This window comes from Lineus longissimus, chromosome 4, assembly GCF_910592395.1.
Source record: "Lineus longissimus chromosome 4, tnLinLong1.2, whole genome shotgun sequence".
NCBI lineage: Eukaryota > Metazoa > Nemertea > Pilidiophora > Heteronemertea > Lineidae > Lineus > Lineus longissimus.
Genome location: NC_088311.1, coordinates 20,912,196 through 20,931,453, shown reverse-complemented (window position 1 = coordinate 20,931,453; position 19,258 = coordinate 20,912,196). Strand labels below are relative to the sequence as shown.

The window sequence follows — 19,258 nt, the reverse complement described above, 5'->3', positions numbered from 1 at the left end:
GCCTCGGGACAAAGTACAGTACTTGGGACAACATCAATACCTGCAAAAACACCTTACTTCAAAAGGTCCCTTTCACAACCACAATTGCGGAAAAACATTGTTGTGGGGAATGGTGCCTGTTGCAATTCGGATGGGGCCTTTTAATAACTGGATGTCGGGCAGGTAGTCCCACTTCCCTTCCATTGCTAAACGCATGAAAGGATGCTTCCAATGAACTTGGCGTCAGCTAAGCTTACATTATGTTGGGGCAATACAGTAATCGTCCACAGACATTGATTTCATGAAATTTCAAAATCTCACGCTAGATCAAAGAAAATAACAAGACAAAAGATTACCCTCACGAAGATTTTTTCTTTATTTTTGTGAAAATTTACAATATTTTATAAATAGATACCACGAACAGACTAACACAACCTGATGACTGTGCATACCCACACAAAAATTTGTACAACCTGGGGACAAAATAGGGCAACTTACTGTAACTGGAATAGAATTCAAGACTCAAGCTTATGTTAAGATTGCAGAGACACCCTTCTCATAAGATTTGTAGCCCCTGTATTGTAAACCCTTTTCTTTTATAATATGCATGGACATCAAAAATCAAACACATACAACAGTTTTAATGGGTCCTTTTCAACTTATTATTGGAAGTGCAATATCAATAAGATATTTTTTGGTTAAAGATTCAGGCCACAAAAATTATGGGGCTTGCAGTACCAGTGAATGAAGTTCAACACAGGGCATATCATTTGCCAATCACCAAAAAAAAACTTTGGGGCATATAAAAGTGGTCGATTAATCAATTTATGATTATATGCAGCGTTAGTTCTGGTTCTGGTCAATACTGGAACGTGGTGACCATCATACCAAGAAACTTTTGGCAAGGAGGGGGAGTCAATTGTTTCCCACTTGTGGGCCTTTTCTTGCCCTGGCATAGACACCAGACACAGCAAACCTTGTCTCATTAAAAGACTGTGAAGAGCCAGGAATTCTAGCATCCTAAATGCAAACCCATGTTCAACCAAAATACAAATCCTGGGTTTTCGCTGGGATCGAACCCGGGCCCTAATGTGTGGGAGCCTGCAGTGTAACCACTGGGCTATGAGGCTCCTAATCGTACCCTATAATTTGTCCAAGGGATTTGGTTGAGGGAAGGGTTGCAGGGGTTAGTGTGGTATAGGTTGTTTAGGACTGCATGGTTCTCTCTCTAAAGGTGAGAGAAGAATATTCCTCCAATCAGAGATTATTTTTCTGTGTTTTTGTCTGTAAATTACAACATATATCGTCCTCGACCTTAAATCTTCCCGTTCCAGACTTTAACTTGATGGTGTCTAAGGATAAAATGTTATCATAATTTCTTTTGAGTGACAATTGAAAAACAGCTTCAGATCACAGTCTATATTACTGGTGCTTCGGGAAGATGATATAAACAGCAGATTTATAAATCTAGGTAAGTTGTATCAGTTTTGGCCGTATTAGGGTGCTTGTTCTTTGTATAATCATGGGCAATATCAGTCGGTGCTTTTGATAATGAAATGAATAAGTTTGATTAATAAAAGTCTGCGTTAGGTATTGCCTGAGCTGCAAATGGCTTATCTAAACAACTGACAGCGTCTATTGAGGACACCTTTGGGACTGACAAATGCTGTCCTTAATAGAGAGGTGTCCTGATTAAAGAGGTCAAAGTGAATCGCAACAACCAATTATGGATTAAATCTAGTGTCCTTATACAAATACTAGACTATACACGCCAACTTTAAGCAAATTTGCATGCATTCACTATATGGAAATGCCACAAGAAAGTCCAATGAACATGAATGGCAAACAACTGCAGTCACTACTGTAATTTCAGCCGGCAGCAGTCTTGACAAACCAGATGATACTGCACAACTCGCCTGATCTTAAAGACCAACACCGGTCATTAACAATTTATAATTTGTAACTGAATTTGAAACTTTCCCACCGTGTGAATATACATTCTCAATACATATTTCAGAATTGCTGTTGAGTAGACTGATATACAAATACTATGACTACCAAGTTTTAACAAATATGTATGCATAATAACTGCACAACGACTTTATGTATGACTGAATTTCTTTTTTCATAGACCACCAGTAATTACGAACGGTGTACCCCTTTGATGATACATTCAGGTACACCCAAGGACTGTTGGCCTAATCTTGAAAGCACCCAGCAGAGTTTACAGTAACAGGTACAATTCATATTGCTTAAAACTCTGGATATCTAACATGGAAACTGGCATTTGAATTTTTGAAATTAAGTACATGCAGAGACATTTCACCACTATTGCTATTAACGTACTGGCCAATCATGACTGTACTTTGGCTTACGAACACCAGGCATATGACCATTAAATCATGGGAATAAATGATAACACTTTATACAGATGCACAAGAACTAGTCGTTTTATAGATAAATAAGTGTAATATTATGACCTCATCATCCCAGAATCGGTGAATGAAATACTCATCTTAAAGGACTACATTGACATAATTCATAAACTGCTGTTCCTTTAATTACTGCCCCACTACAGCGACAAGAAGACAATATTAACATTCAAACAGTAGATTCTGTACAAGGTCTGATCTCCGATGATAGTCTCTAAACAGACTCTGTATACTCACTCAGGTGCTGTCATGCCTTCAATGTGGCATGAGCTGGAGTGTCAGACAAGACAGCTCCTGACCAATTTTACAGTAATAAAGTAACATAACGCATTTTTTGATATCAATATGCATCAGAATCTGTGCCCAAATATACAATAGGAAGCCGATTTTTTATAGCATCACTTTGGTTTACACGTAAATGTATCAAGTTGTAGGTCAGTTTGTGGCAATATTCCTCATTATTGAATACTGTTGCCTCAGTCGATACAAATACGAAAAGAGATTGACATTCGCACTCAGGGTGAGGCCTGGGGTGCAGGACCAAATGTATTTGAAATACAATGTATGTGTCAAACAATGCAAATGTTGTACACTTCATGCTGACCTTATATTGTGACATTCAAGTTGTAAACGACTCCAAAAGTGTGTGGGATATGCGGTTTAACTGCACCAAACATGAGGGGTCCACACAACAATGCTTATACTGATCCTCATAACTACAAAATATGTTGCGTTTTGGTAATATGCTATCCCATTCTTTTGTAATCACGAAAATATCATATAACATGAAGACTTATTGAATATGCAACATAATATGTTTGTCCTTGTAAGTACAATGTATTTTGTTTTTCGTGCCTGAGATTTACAGAATTTAAATGGTTTCTCATTATACCATACCCTGCAAGCTACACGAACTCATAATTTTTTTCTGGAATTAGGGGTGAGAATGTGGGCCTACTTACATGTCACAGGCATCAGAAGGAGTATTCAAGTCAATACATCAACCAACATTTGAATCTAACTAAACTACATGTGAATGTATATACTCACAAACAAAACTTCCCAAATCAAACACAATACTACAACTACATTCAAAATCAATTTCAACCAAACATTACAATTACAAAACCATTACACTGACTATACACTGTACCTTTGCGTAAACTGATATTTTTGATTTTTCTCAGAAAAAGTATAAATATTATCATACTTTCTAACGTTCTACGTACATGTACACATATAATACTATGTACACGAATCACAACTTTAACCCCTTCATGCTTGATAACTAATATATCACCAATACCTTAAAGGGAAACTACCGTCAATGCCAAAGTGGGCCAGGTTATCATAGGGGTCAGCCAAAATATACTGCAAAACCGAAATCTTCCAGCCAAAAACACCATTTTGGTAACAGACAAGTTCACATTGGTCCACAGTTTTGCTGGACGCCACACCATGTGCGTAAAATACCCTGGGACTTTTCGCTGTCCATTTTCTTCCATTAAAGGCATGGAAATCAGACAAATTTGGTGTTATTTTAGAAAAAAATATCTCGTTGTGGGAGAAGTATTTTTTTTAAGCCATGAAGGGGTTAACTTAGTACATGGGTTTTCCAAGAAAAAAACATTCCATTCACAATGCTTGTAAACCATGAAATTATGTACAACCTTTTGATTTTCGCTCAGCCAGGACCAGCCAAATAATATACACTTCAAAAATACACATTAAAAGGCCATCCTCCATATTATTATTTATTAGTTGTTTAACACTGCAATTTTCACTCTGTCCACATGCTTTGGACATGTTCATATTTTATGCAACAATGAAAAACACCAAGATCCAGCTGGTATTTGAATCCCAGACCATTGGATTACAAGGCCATCCCTCTTAACATCTGAGTTTCCTCTAGCCTGGGCTAGAAGAATGATGCCACCACTACATACTCCTCCTGTCTCTTGCCTTGATCCTCACAATCGGGTTCCTCCGACGAGATACAAGTCATCAATCTGCTGACTGAGCTAAAAGGGAATCCCCTCTAGCCTGCGCTGAATGATGCCACCAACAACAAGGAATGATGAACTTTATTAGTTCAATGCCTCTGGAAATCTCGTGCAGAGTATCACTTATGTGGAGGAAGGCCTTTATTCCTCAAAATTCCTCTGTAATTAGCCATTCAACGGCAGATATTAACAAGTACTTAATAATTATGAGTATTATCATTAAAATTAACGCAATATTTATACAAAATACAATATCAATGGGTTTGAATACAACTTTAAAAGACGAAATCATTAATTATTTTACATTGTGGGAATACCCCAGTCTAACATTTGGGACATGAATATATACCTCAACCTGTCAAGTTTCTGACATGAAGATTCATCACCGACACGAAAGTATCATAAAACAGAAACCTTAAAATAAGACTTTCTCGTCAGTCATTCAGTCAAGATTGGCCAAAAATCAACCTCAGCCACATTATTTCTATAGTCAGTCATTCAGCCATGTTGGCTGAAAATCAACCTGCGTCTTTCTGTAGTCAGTCATTGAACCATGTTGGCTGAAAATTAACCTGCCACATTCTTTCTGTAGTCAGTCATTGAACCATGTTGGCTGAAAATTAACCTGCCACATTCTTTCTGTAGTCAGTCATTGAACCATGTTGGCTGAAAATTAACCTGCCACATTCTTTCCAAAATAGTCAGTCATTCAGCCATGTTGGCTGAAAATTAACCTGCCACATTCTTTCTGTAGTCAGTCATTGAACCATATTGGCTGAAAATTAACCTGCCACATTCTTTCTTTAGCCAGTCATTGAACCATGTTGGCTGAAAATCAACCTGCCACATTCTTTCTTTAGCCAGTCATTCAGCCATGTTGGCTGATAATTAACCTGCCACATTTGCGTAACCAAATCGAGGGAAATTCACTAGAGAGTACACTGGCACGATTATAGACAGCATTGGAGAATGAAAACTATGTAAAACGGTCTATCCATGACTGTAACTTTTCACTCAGTTACTCCAGGAAAGTCGACAGAGTCACTTCTTTTCATTGAGGCCAGGTCCCCCAGGTGACTATTACGCTCAAGGACTGGGTTGATTCACCATAATGATGTCCCTTGAGAGCAATATAAAGCTTTTATAATTCAATTCATTTGGTGAAGTTTGAAAGTCTTCGAAATTCTCTTTTTCATCTCGATCTGAATTTTCATCATGTTGGACCTGAAAAGTGTATGCAAAACACCAAAAGGCAAATTTTTGGCATAAAACACACTGGGATTATTCAATTTAAACTCTATTTTTATCTTCACTTTAAATTCATTGAAGAAAATCCAAGTAGAAGTGAGAATGGACAAAATACAGAATCAGTGCCATTTTGACCAATCAGTCAGCCGCTTTGGCTGGATACACATGTATACGACAATGTATAAACAAAGAAAGAATACAACACCAACTTGCAAATCTTAGACACATCGCCCTTAAAGTTTTGATCTTAAATTGGAATCATGTACAAATAGTACGGATTAGCAGAGATATGACATGTAAATGTAGGCAGAATATGATTTACGCCCATTTAGTCTGCAGCCAGATAGAGTCATAATGCTCAAACACATAAAATTACTACAAAATTATGATCAATAGACGTGTGGTTACCACATAACATTCATAAATGCAAATTTCAACACTTTAAGCGATTTCACCTGAAGTGGGGTGCAAATCGGACAATCCAGGAGTCAGTGATATATATATTGTACATATAATTTTATATTCCACGAGAGTGGAAGGGATGTTCGGCCTTCTTTGGGCAATGTCAGACCGGAGACCCGTGAGTGTCTACAAGAAATGCTGCAGCAATTTTATAAGTGCCATGTATCCATCTCACTTCAAGGAGCGAACACAGTATACAGTCATGATCACAGTGCAAATAAAATCATGCATTTTACGGAGTTTAAGTGGTACCAGCAAAAATTCCTGATGTCAATCACTAATAATTTTAGAGGTTAGAAACATGCCTAAAATCATGAACAAACATTCTACCAGTAGTTTACACACTGCCATATGTAACACCTTACACAATATTTGTTACGCCCATCAGAAATTACACAGACCCCATCTGCGGAAAATTATTCGCAATACTAGTACAAAAACTTTTCAAAAGAAATTTTTGCAAATTGCCAAAATATTTAAAAGAGATGCGAAAGTAGTTATACATGTAGCTATAGCACGCAGAGCAAATGGAGGTTGAAACACTGAATCTTAACAGGTCTGTTCTTAAAGTGCAAGGTATAACGACTATCACCCAAATATGCTTTTTCTATGTTGTAAAAAACAATTAAACTTTACCCATCAAACAATTCAATAAATTAACAGCAGTCAAAAGTTATTTCGAAAATATAACCGTGCAAAATGTATTCACCATTCCAGTCGTATATAATTGATGTATTTTGTAGTGGGGTATCTGTTTACAGACACTGAAAGAACTGCATTCATTAAACTTGCAAATACATATATATTTCTACCTCGATCACACTAGAGAATCATCGATTACACTAGAGAATCAATATATTTCTACATCAGTCACATTAGAGAATGAAATTATTTTTCTACATCGATCACACTAGATGATCAATATCGGTCACACTAGAAAATCAAGATATTTCTGCATCGGTCACACTATAGAGAATCAATCCCCCAGCATGCTGAAAATCAGGTAGGGCTTCCATATTTCCGAGCTGGCCTGTCCAAGTCAAGTGGTTTTGTGCGGGGGGGGGGGGAATTTACCTCAATAGTAAGCACACACCCTCGGTATGTTGGAAAGTCAGCCTTGAAAACACAAGACTGAGATCAGCTTCTCTGTCAGTTGGGGAACTGATCCTCTAGGATGTTGACTTTGAAGGACCACATAAAAAAAACAAGATTTGAACTTTTGGCCTAATGAACCATTTTGAGATAAGAAATTACTGAATCCATGCTTTCAAGGGATATGCCATAAGTTCACATATATTTACAGTTCGTTTAAGGTGAAACTATAGTGACTTCCAAACTAATACAAACACCAGAGCTATCAAACACCAAATACCAAATTGGACAATATGTTCGGAGGCCATGCAGGGCACAAGTGAGTGACAATGTCCTTCGGGGAATACTTTTACCATTTTGAGGATTTGGGATGAATTCTGGTGCTTCTTAGATTGGCAAAATGGAGACACTATAGTTTCACCTTAACTATTCCAACGCCAATAGTCATAATGCATACGCCATACATTCATTACTCACACCTTTTCTGTGTACAATTAGTGCGTGTATCAATGTGATCCCCATGCAAATTAAGTGTGCACTGGGATCCTACAAGATATTATAGGTATGTTATTTCAATAAATTATAAATCTGCCAAAAATGGCAAGTTTTCTCTGGTGCCAGCAAGCAACATGTGTCATTGTCATGGAAACGACCACTACTAAAGGAATCAAACTGCATAACCGGCCTCTAATTTCAGCAGAAAAAAAAGAACTATTAGCCTTGGAAGTTCTGCCCCTTAAATCACATTTTTTTCAAACTTGAATGACTTAAAATCACAGGGACAATTAGCACAATTGATTTTCAAACCAAGTTTTCAGTCTGGGGGCAGGGTTTTCTGTATACATGTGTTCTGTTGAAAACATAAATTCAAGCACTTTGTCACGGTGGTATCAATATACCTCTTACAGGCCACAATTTACTAGCTGGAAGTCTGGTGACAATGCCTTTGACCCCTTTAAAAATCCTTTGACAAAGGGTTCAAGCAAATAGATTGTGGCCCTTAACATGTATATTCATTTGAATCGCCACTGTAATTGCGGGTTTGATACTGAAACCAAACACAAATGAAGCCTTTATTCAATTTTTGATCAACATGTTCCATAGCTTTATGTCCTTGGGAAAGTCACTTGGCCTATGATGATTTTAGCATGTTTTTAAAACATTTTCCACGAGTCAAAGTGTAAAATGTACCCTGCAAATTGTAAACAGGCTTAACTATAGGCTGGGCAGTGTGTAAAATTGCCCTCGGATGTGCAAGCCAGCATGTCGGATAATGTGTAACATTATATAATGCCCTCTTCGCCGAAGACCAAATAACCAGGCATGAACACTGTCATACACAAAAAAACACTCCAAAAGAACAAATGCAGAAGTAAATCTATGCAGAAAAAGAACAAGTTCTGTTCAGGGTTGACCATTAAGGCACCACCAATTTCACCTAAGAACTTGAAATCCTAAGCATATAACGCCTCAAAATGAAGCGAATGTCAGCGGGGGGGGGGGGGGGGGGGGTCTGTTTTCTGGAAAACAAAGAACTGACTCCCCCACCCTTGAAACTGGCAATCACATTGTTTTGAAAGAGTTCAAATTTCTTTACATTAGGATTTCATGTTCTAGCCATAACAGTGGTACCCTATTAAAGGTCAACACCTTTACCTTTCAAATACAACAATATTTCACCATAGGCCTACCCAGGCTTCATCCAAACTGGTGACAATTGGGGAATCTTTAGTAAGAGGATGGGAAGCCCGTGAGACACGCAGCGAATAATCAAAGATGTAGAGCGTTTATCATATATTCATGGTGATGCATGAACGATTAGCTGGGAAACATTAGAAAGCGATGTAGTAATCTACATGTATGAGAGTAAAACAATAATTTGAAAAAGTTCACAAAAATATCTGAAAACTTGGAAAAGAAGGTTCAATGTGTCACTGTACAACCAGACCTGGTAAAATTAGTTGAAGTTTTGGCCATCTAAAAGCTGCCATTACTTGCAATGATTGATACACAAAACTTAGGCATGTACTCTATATATGGGAATGCTCCTTGAATACTCTGCCTAAATAAACCTCTCATTAAACACACCCATATTGTGTAAAACATTTTTAGCTCTTTACAAGGAAGATTAAAGTTGAACATTATCATGACCTTGGATCTGCAGTTACGAAGTAAACGAAAGAATAGCGACACTGACTGTAGACGCGCCAGACACACATTTAAGTTGGATGATTTGTGACCCGTCACAGCAAAACCAGGCGCATGTCACTCTGAGCAGGTTGAGACAGTCACTGTTTGTTCATTTCTCTGTTGTCGCCTTTTGTGGAATATGAGCACATCAATTTCTTCCATTATCTCATGGTGTCATTTAGGCTCATTTTCTGTGCGACAAGCGCCTGGTTTTGCTGTGACGGGTCACAGTTAGCTCTCGTGACAAATGTGACCCGCCATGACAAAACAGGTCGCATGTCGCTCTGAGCTTGACAGGTTGAGACAGACTGGTTGTTCATTTCACCATTGTCTGCCTTTTGTAAAATCGGAGCATATCAATTTCTTCTATTATGTCCTGGTGTCATTTTAGCCTCATCTTCTGTGCGACATGCGACTCATTTTGTCGTGGTGGGTCACAAATATTACTGACATTTTCGAATATGTAATCTTTCATTTGTGAATTTTTCTTTGAGTGATATTTGATTTGGCAATACAGAACGGGAAAATAAGGAAGGAAAATAAGGTATAATGTATGTGATGTGTAGGGGTGCATGCCAGGACTGGTAACCCACATTTCAATCATTTCGAGAAAACCAGGTCACCGTTTGCACTTAACGGCCTGGATTCCACTACTTGTTATAGGTAAATGACGCCAATTTTGCGAAATTTGTAAAAGTGTGGGTTCTTGCACACCCCTCTTTAATTGTGCTGTACGTATTGACTCACACAATTTTTATACCTGAGGGGCATTCAAGGTTGCTGTACTATTTGTGACCCGCTCTACCAAAACTAGGCGCTTGTCGCATCTGAACTTGCCAGGTTGATACGGACTTGTTGTTCATTTCCCTATTGTAGACCTTTTGTGAAATGTGACCAAATCAGTTTGTAATAGATTTCACAAAAGGTCTACAATAGGGAAATGAACAACAAGTCCGTATCAACCTGTCTAGTTTTGGTAGGGCGAGTCACATTTACTAAACTCTTCAAAAACAAAACAATAATAAATACAAGTTTCTTAAGTTCTGTGAAGACAATATCAATATGGATATAGATAGATACACCATATTTTACAAAGTAAACAATCACAACTTTAAGGGTAATGTATTTACAAGTCACGTCAATACATAATTAGAAATAAACTTTGACTAAAATCAGCTGGCATATTGCAAAATCATAGCGCGTTAAAATTTTACCTCGATGATGACATTTATGTCTCAATTTGCTAGACACGCTCATTCTAAAATAAATGTATGAGCAGAAACCGGAAGGTAAGAATCAAGAGGATAGCATCTTCCACCCAATTGAGAATCGGGGATAGACCGGGGGTAGACCTAATTAATGCAGTGCGAAAGGACGTAGATTTACACAAGCGAACAGGCACCATTTGCAAATAGAAGCCCATCATTCTAGGCTGGAATATGCTCACGGGGAGTGGACATATATCGAATGACCCCCCTCCCCAGCTCGAACCCATCTGAGTTATATTGGCGACACACACAATGACACTGTACCAAGATTATTACTAGTTATCAATTAAATCTTGCATTAAAATATTCAGTGGAGTATCGGCTGGTTTTTTGGCATAGTTGAGTATATCGATGCTTTACAATAACAGCCGCAATGTTCCGATCTTCACCCTCGCTTGTTAGTACCTTAAACCCAAATACTTTTATGACCCAAATATTTTTGTGTGTTTGACGGGGTAAAAATGCAAACTTTGCAGGACAATTATACATCTTATGGCTTTCAGAATGGAGAGTCAATGTTTTCATCGGAATTAACGGAAGAGAAATTTCAGAAACAAATACCTTTTCATTAGATTCAGGGCTGCGAAAATAAAGTTACAGCATTCTCTGAACAAAATCTGTGCAACTTCCTCAAATAACTAAATGTGTATTATTTGCAAACCCTGAACAATATTTGCATCATCAGTCACAATATGAATTTGCGTTTTTTTCCCCGTGATTGCACTGAATATTTTCACTAGATGGCAATAGGAATGGTTATGTTTTCGAATTATCGCACGAGTCCAAATTCTGTCCCGAATCTGCCTTCCCAACTATATCAAGGGAGTAATCTGTCGCCATTTTGATATATTCGATGCATCCTTTGAATCCCGTTGTCCACAACCGTTTCGTTTTCTCGGCAACGTTACGTGTACCACCTGAAATGTTAAAACAGATTGCAATCATAATTTTGCTTTACTAATTTTCATTACTTAATTTAATTAATTGATTACTTTAAAGGGAGAGCTGAGGCATTGAAAAGTTATGGCGTAGGCCGGCAAGATAGTGTTTGCTTTTGAAAACACCAGATGTCACCACTTGCAGCAGACCAAATTCAAATCTTCAGATTTGTGTAAAAAACGGCACCCAAATGTTACTGGGTTTACACTATTCTACCTATACTTACCAACATATAACACATTATCAGTCTGAAGTTCCTTAGATGTTCCTGGCGCCATTCCTTCCACAACTTCTTTAGTATTTATCTCCAGTAAAACAATTTGACCAAATCTGAAGTTTGGAGAAGTAATATGAAGTTCGGATGAAAATCGTGATATCATGATCACAAGCATATAGAGTTTCAGGCATATTCCAATATCACTTGGTTACAGGATGTGAAAACAATTTGTTACCCATTTTTTTCACACCGATATAATGTTCATTCATCAAAATTGGGACAATGGAAGAGAAGTGACCTGCAACAGGTCAGAAACAAATTATCTAGACAGAACTGAACTTACCTTTGCAGCCTCATATCATACCATTCATTGATTTGCAAGGCGTACTTGCTAAATTGGATGATTTTTTCACCACCTCCAAGATTTAACCTGACCCTGACGTATCCGTCAACGAGGCCAATGCCCAGATAGTTGCTACTACCAGTGACAATCTCGGCCCCCGTCCACAGGATCAGGCCATTTGGATCTTCTGGGCGTAGCCTTATTTTTAAGTCTGTATTGGCCCCAGACACTCTGAAGAAAAGGGAAACATTCATTGAAGGTAATCAATCTACAGCGAAACCCCCCTAAATGGATACTTCTGTTGGCCGGATACTCTTAAGATCTCGATGGCCTAGTGGTTAAGGCGCCCGCCTCTTGAACGAAAGGTCGAAGGTTCGAGGCCCGCTGGTAACCTCTTTCCAATGCGGCCGGTTGGTTAGCCGCCAGCTAGTTAAATATAGGGTACAAACTGCCTTCTCGCCAGGCGCCTGGCATTAGAGATAGGAGTTTGGAAGTAGAGAGTGTCTCATAAGCCAAAAAGCTGGCTGGCCCTTTCATTAGGGGTGACACTATAATAAACAAACTTTACTTTACTTTACTCTTAAGTGATTTTGGTCCTGAATGGGTTGTTTCTATAGAATTCGACCTCCACAATCAGGACACCTCCCTATTAGGTACAACAGATGTCAGTATCAAGAGTGTCCTTGATAGAGAAGTTCTACTATATATGATATGAATATATTGATATATGAGGGCGGACTGGCTCTTTTGCAGCTGATAGTAAAAGGACTTGGGATGAATGGACTTATTTTAGTATTAAAGAGGGGCTTCGGAAAGAAATGAACATGGCATCAAGCATTTGCACTGGTCATACTTCTGCTCACCTTCTGACAATATCGTTGTCAATATAGCTGAGGAAAGTATTACCATTGAATAACGGGACTTTGATGTCTTGAGGAATTTCTGAAAAGAATTACGTATGAATATTACATTTTGCTTCAGATAAAATAAATTCTTCAGCACTAAATTCTTACACAATTACTGTGTATCTTCCACTGGGTCGTGTGATATGCCAATGTCCATAAAGTTGTGCGCTGTGTGCAAAATTGATCAAGTTGGGCTAGCGCGGCGCAATGACCCATGTCAATTCTAAAAAAACCAAATATACTAAAGTTGAACTACTCTGGCATAGGTGGTTTGCCATTTACTTCGACATGTTCAATGTGCAAGAGTAAAAACAACATTCCTGCCTCTTTAAGCCTGCATTAACGACGCTTTTTTATACATTTACGTATTTATGTTTAGTGAGAGCAAAATTTGATGTCAGTCTTACCATCCTCGCAGTTGGTATTTTTGAAACCAAGCAAACAGTCACATCGGTAGTTATCATCAACGGGGCGACAAATGCCGTTATTTTGACACGGCATCCCATCGCACGGGTGGCGGCAACTGTCGATGTTTACGCCATCTATTGCTCCTTTGACGAGGTCAATCTTTTTACCATTGATTGAGATCTGGATGAGAAGATTGGCAGTCAAATACACGTTGTGTTGTGATGAAAAAGGACACTCCTCTGTTTATCGTTTTTGTTAGACCTAGTGGCATAGTGGTTAGAGTTCTGGGGTCTTGTAAGGATCACCTCTGTTTCATCTTTGTGTCCTTGAGCAAAACACTGAATCATAAACTGCTTTGACCTAAGCCAGGACAAGCAACAGATACTCATGTGAGAAACACAACTAACTTGAAATTAACTCTTCCATCTTCCACAGACTGACTTACTAAATCAATATTAAAAGCCATATAGTGTTTTCAAAATGCAAGGCCCAGGGTACACCCTGATAGGCCATGGGACGAGTGGCAAAAATGTGTCTAGAAAAAGGATTCCGTTTGACAAATTAGCGGGCAAATTGAAAACAGTCGTTTTTGGGTAATATGGGGGTGCTGATTTCAAAAATCAATTTTTCTCCCGCGTAAAGTTGCACATTAAGTCAGAAATGAGACCCTTAATAGGGCCTAATGGTCCCAAAGTAGGGGTCAAAAAGTTGATGTCATCGAAACATGTCAACATGGGTATCAAAATGAAGGTCTATGGGGGTACTTTAACATTGCATAGTTTTTGGGCCCCTTAACGAACCGTGGGACCCCCCAGGGAGGGTCAAAAAGGGCAAAAGTGGTAACTTAGTGTTTTCAAAATGCAAGGCCCAGGGTACACCCTGAGTACTTTTCCCACCTTTTGTATGCATCCTTCGAACGACTTGCTGCTTTTGAGAAATGCTGATGTCTCGTCGTAGTTTCTGTGACCGCCAATGAAGAGGTCCAACATCAGGGTGAGCTGCACGTACGCACCCCCGGCGTAACCTTCCACTGGTGCTTGTTTGTCGATCTCCATGATGCCATAGCGTCCGGTGCGGGACAGATGGACGTAGTGCCAGTGGTTCAGAAGCAGTGGGTCTCGACTCCTGAGGAGAGATGAGATTTTTTAGAAAGAGCTGCACTAGAAGTTGAAGTAAGTTCGAGTGGGTAAGTTCTGATAAGTGAATGAAAGATGGCATTGGTGATTAAATTGTATTTCTTTATCTCACATGTGCTCTCTTAGAGGGACAGTTTTGTTCTGGTGACAAATGCCTTCGTCTGCTGCATGTAGCTCATTTGAGTCGCCATAAAGCAAATTTCAAGTCGGGTTCCATACCTAATCGAGGTGGAGTTGGAGGTGAAAGATCACATGAGGCAAATTAGTCATCCACACACACTGACACTAACCTTATTTCTGCGGGCCCAGAACCGAGGTCAAATCTAAACTCCAAGTATCCATTAACCAAAGCCAAGGAGAAGAAGTCGCCCCGTCGGTCCCACGTGTAGCCGTTATAAAGGATCACTCCGTTCGAGCTGACCGGTTTGAACAGGATCTCGATCTCCGTGTTGGTCAGGGACGTTCTCATCAGGCCCTGGTGGCGGAGGTATGAGTTGCCACTGAAGTAAGGCAGCACGAGGGAGACAGCTACAAGGAAAGGGAAAGTGAGATGTTAAACAGAAGCAATTTCAAAGAAGTAAGCTAAAGGGATTCACAAACAAGCAAATTTAGTCGGTCTGACCTAGTTGCAGTGACTTAAATCGCTTGTTTGCACTGCGGTATTAAAACTGTCACTAGAGGGTTTTCAAATTTTGAAGCCCTTTGCCAAAGTGACATCAAATACTACTCAGCTTATTGATCTGTGCAAATAAGAAGTCTGAGCAATGAGCTTTGATAAGGGGCAGTGCTTCGAAGTAGCAAATACGATCCAGGAGAATCAATACCCCAGCTTGCTGAGAATCAGGTAGGACTTCCAACTTGCCGAGCTGGCCTGTCCACTAAGGAGAAAGTTTATGAATAATGTTCGAAAAAACCTTATTGTTGGAGTTTTCAAAGAATGGTGCTGTCTGGCAGCATTGCAGTTTGTGTGCTAAGTATCCATATTCTCCAACCTGAATAGATGGCGTTGCCTGACAGAATTGTAATCAGTACATGGTTTATGTCCATATTCTCTACACAGAAAAACTAAATGCACAAAAAATAACACCACTGTACCACTGTTATGAACGACAACTGAATTCCAGAACTGCAACACCGCATCACTGAGAAAACAACTACTAGAAGAAGAAAAAAATTTGGCACAACTAGATTTAGAAAAATACACAGAAACATTACACCTATCTCAACTAGAGAATGTGTATTTTTGAGACACATCTCGTTTGTGTAATTTTCAATTGTAATTTGGTTTGTATATGTCTCTGGTTATTGAGCTCCTTTCCATTAGGCAAGCTTAACATTTCTATCAGAGATCATGAGATTTCTGACTGAGAAAAACCTCTACACCTCTGACCTCATATTGTGTTGTTCTTGTTATTTGATGCCCAATAGTTGTGTTACAAACCAATTAAACATAGTACTTTATGATAACTTGATAAGAGGCAGGTGGGGGGAGGTGTGTTCTACATGGTACCCAGCAGCAAAGCAGCTAAGCGCTGCTTGGCGGAACAAATACATGGTCAATAAATCTGAAAACTGCCTTAGAACTTAAAGGAAGAGTGCATGGAATTATTGGGGGGGGGGGTCCAACTAGTGATTGTCAAAGAGTTCCTGCATGGATTGGGCTATAGATTTACATGCGAAAGTATAGAAAACTGGTTAGCAAAATACCTGTACCTTTTCTAATGCATCCATAAACTGCCCTCTATACAGGAACTTTTGTAACTAAAATTAGTGCTGGCCTTGAATTCTCTTGCGACACTGCTACTTTGAAAGTGGTAAAGGCTGTGGATTTCAGCACACCGTGGAACAATAGGCTTTTGACGTGCTAAGCACTTCTTTATCGCCACACAAGTTCTCAAGAAGATAACAGCAACAGATCAGGCGGTTGTGCTAGCAACTGCGTAAATGAGTGGATCCAGGAGTCTGAGGAGAATTAGGTGGCATGGCCCTGAGATGGAGGATCAAACTTGAATTTGGTCAATTTAAAGCTACTGTAAACTGCTAAATTTTCACGAGTGTTTTATTTTTGCGAATTCAAGTAACCTAGATTCACCAAAAAATTCTTTGATTGGGATAACATGAAAAATTGGAATCTGCCAAAAGTGCATTGAACTTGTTTTCCATTAATTTTTGTGAATCGCACAACTAGGAGGTTAAGATTTGGCACGTGCAAGGGTGAGAACACAATTTCCCTTAACCCTGTGTGAGTGATGGAATGTGTGGTGGCAAATTTTAAACAAGATTCTTAAAGGCCAGGTTTTTTCAAAATTTGAAATTTGAAATTGAATTTGAGATGTTCCAATTATTCAAATACACCCTCAATAAAAACATCATTACTTGTGTCATAAACACTGGTATTCTACACAAATGATCCTGGCCTTTAAGTTTGTGGAGATTCTAAACTACAAATTACTTAAAAGTCACCGATGTAAGGCCACATAACTGCAATCCCTTGGCCATTGACCTTACAATGGTGACTTTAGAGTATTATAAACCTCTCCCTATAAATGTGGACTATCATACACGACTATAGCAGATGCTAGGTTATGCTTGGTTTGAAGATGTATTTCTTACCCTTAGAGGCTGGAAAAAATTACAATGAAGAGGGAAATGAATACGGTACTGAATAAGACAACAAACTTCTGGAAAGACACCGTTGTTTGGAAAGGGATTTGAACCAAGAACATCCAAGTCAGAAGTGCAGCACGCCGACCACTGCACCACCACACAGCAGCAAACAGTTCAGGAGCAACTACTAGCCGAATTGTCAAATTTCTGACCGAAGGCAGTACGGGGGCATTATACACGTCACCACTGCCACTATTATCGTGATTATAGCCACAGTCGCACTCGGGGTCTTTAAAGGAGCTGATGGACATTGATCACTTGAGCTTGACCTCTGAATGACAAGCTGCAGCCAACCCATGACCCTTAGATTGCCGATCAGAACCAGTGTAAATGTGCCATTGCCACCCACCCCCGCCAAACCACGACCACTCGAGCCAAATCACCGCAAACCTGCCAACACCTGAATAATTTAATATGCAAAACCAAATTGATAATTAAAATGTGGCGGCACGTCACTTCGCCATACAGAGTCAGGATCGGCCCATACTAATGTTGCCTCACCTAATCAATTGGCCGATGTGATTAGTCTTCCACGGGACAATTTAGAATATTCCATGTGACAGCTCCGCCACAGAACACGAGATGATTAAACTTTCTGCGGGGGTTCAGTACTGTGTCGCACCTGAGCTCCAGAAACCGTAACCAGCACACTGCACGTTGATAGGAAATTTGAAATTTGCTGAAAGACGTTTGTACAGTGGAGCCTCCCTCAGTGGACACCTCTCCATTAAGGACAACCTCTCTATTAAGGACACTAGTTTAGGTCCCATTGGTTGTTTCAATTCAATTTACCTCTCTAATTAGGACAACTCTCTATTAAGGACAGCACTTGTCAGACCTGAGGGAGTCCTGAAGAGAGAGGTTCTACTGTATTTGGGGTTTCGTATGTGCGTTGCCGCTAACTTCTACAATGCCTGTGCGATCTTTGAACCATGTTGCCTCAAAATCCTCACAAAACATCACTAAAACTGTTGAGGCCTATACCAGAAGTCAGCATGCCTGACATTTTTGAGCAACAATGAAATTTCATCAAATTTTGGCTAAGTAAAATGTCCAGAACCCTGTGATTAAGTGTTACTCCAGATTTTCAATAAACAGTTGACAAAGATCAACGGCCGCCAGGCACTCAATACTTCATTGATTGAGCGTCTCACTGAATCAAAAGTGATTCGCTCCAAATCTGAATTATTGTTAAGAAGTCCCCTCATCATTGAAGTAGTTAAGAAGTATTCCACCAGTCGATACCAATTCATATCAAGACAGGGTGACTGGTATGGCAAGAGCTTGGTCATGTCAAGTACTAAAGGAGACTTGAAATCAAGGGTCTATTTTATGTTTGAAAGTTGTTGAAGAAAATTAAACTTTTCAACCAAATTTTCAGAGATACATCAACTTGATCCGTAGCTTCAATGCAGCCACTGGGGTCATCTTGTTTTTTACAGTTCTGTTCTATAGTCTGCTTTATCGCAGGTTGCAGTAACTAAAATTGTTGGTTTTCACTACACTTAAATCAACCGAGCTTGCAAAGCATGAAGTACCCTCGTCTCCATTTAGCCTGCACAGAGGCCAAAACCTACCTCTTTCGCAGTTGTCCCCCACAAATCCCAGAGGACACAAGCAGACGTGTTTGTCTGGGGACTGCGGCTGGCATGATCCGTTATTCAGGCATCTGACACCCTTGCACACACTGGCACTGCACTCATCTGAAAAAAAGTTGGTGGTTATTTGAATATGATAATTGTTGAGTTGGTTTCTTTCATAGCTTTTTGCCAACAAAAACATGCTAGAAGCACTTCTGCCTCCCCTAGCTTTTTAGGAAGCAGCTACTCGCATTACTTAGCACTTAACTTCTTCGTTGAAAGAACAAAGTGGATTGGAAGGGACATAACTCACAACCACTCAAATTGGAATCTGACACTCAAACATTTTGCCACAACTTTTTTTCTTCCTTGAGAATGGACAAAACTTT

General features: G+C 39.3%; 1 protein-coding gene and 1 long non-coding RNA gene across 2 annotated transcripts in view; both read right to left on the bottom strand.

Moving 5' to 3' along the window:
- Window positions 1–331: 331 nt before the first annotated feature.
- Window positions 332–7,451, bottom strand: LOC135486632 (uncharacterized). The gene is made up of 2 exons (XR_010446734.1): window positions 4,987–7,451; window positions 332–4,882 (listed from the first exon to the last, which is right to left on the bottom strand). It is a non-coding gene; the product is annotated as an uncharacterized LOC135486632 (long non-coding RNA).
- A 1,270-nt stretch (window positions 7,452–8,721) lies between these two features.
- Window positions 8,722–19,258, bottom strand: part of LOC135486631 (pikachurin-like) — a 66,283-nt gene continuing 55,746 nt past the window's right edge. Inside the window, exons 8-15 of the mRNA XM_064769578.1 lie at window positions 18,867–18,992; window positions 14,913–15,150; window positions 14,383–14,611; window positions 13,486–13,666; window positions 13,037–13,115; window positions 12,174–12,404; window positions 11,840–11,943; window positions 8,722–11,591 (exon numbers count right to left, since the gene is read on the bottom strand). Of these exons, the coding sequence (XP_064625648.1) occupies window positions 11,431–11,591; window positions 11,840–11,943; window positions 12,174–12,404; window positions 13,037–13,115; window positions 13,486–13,666; window positions 14,383–14,611; window positions 14,913–15,150; window positions 18,867–18,992 (1,349 nt within the window). The 3' untranslated portion in view covers window positions 8,722–11,430. The remainder of the gene's footprint in view (window positions 11,592–11,839; window positions 11,944–12,173; window positions 12,405–13,036; window positions 13,116–13,485; window positions 13,667–14,382; window positions 14,612–14,912; window positions 15,151–18,866; window positions 18,993–19,258) is intronic.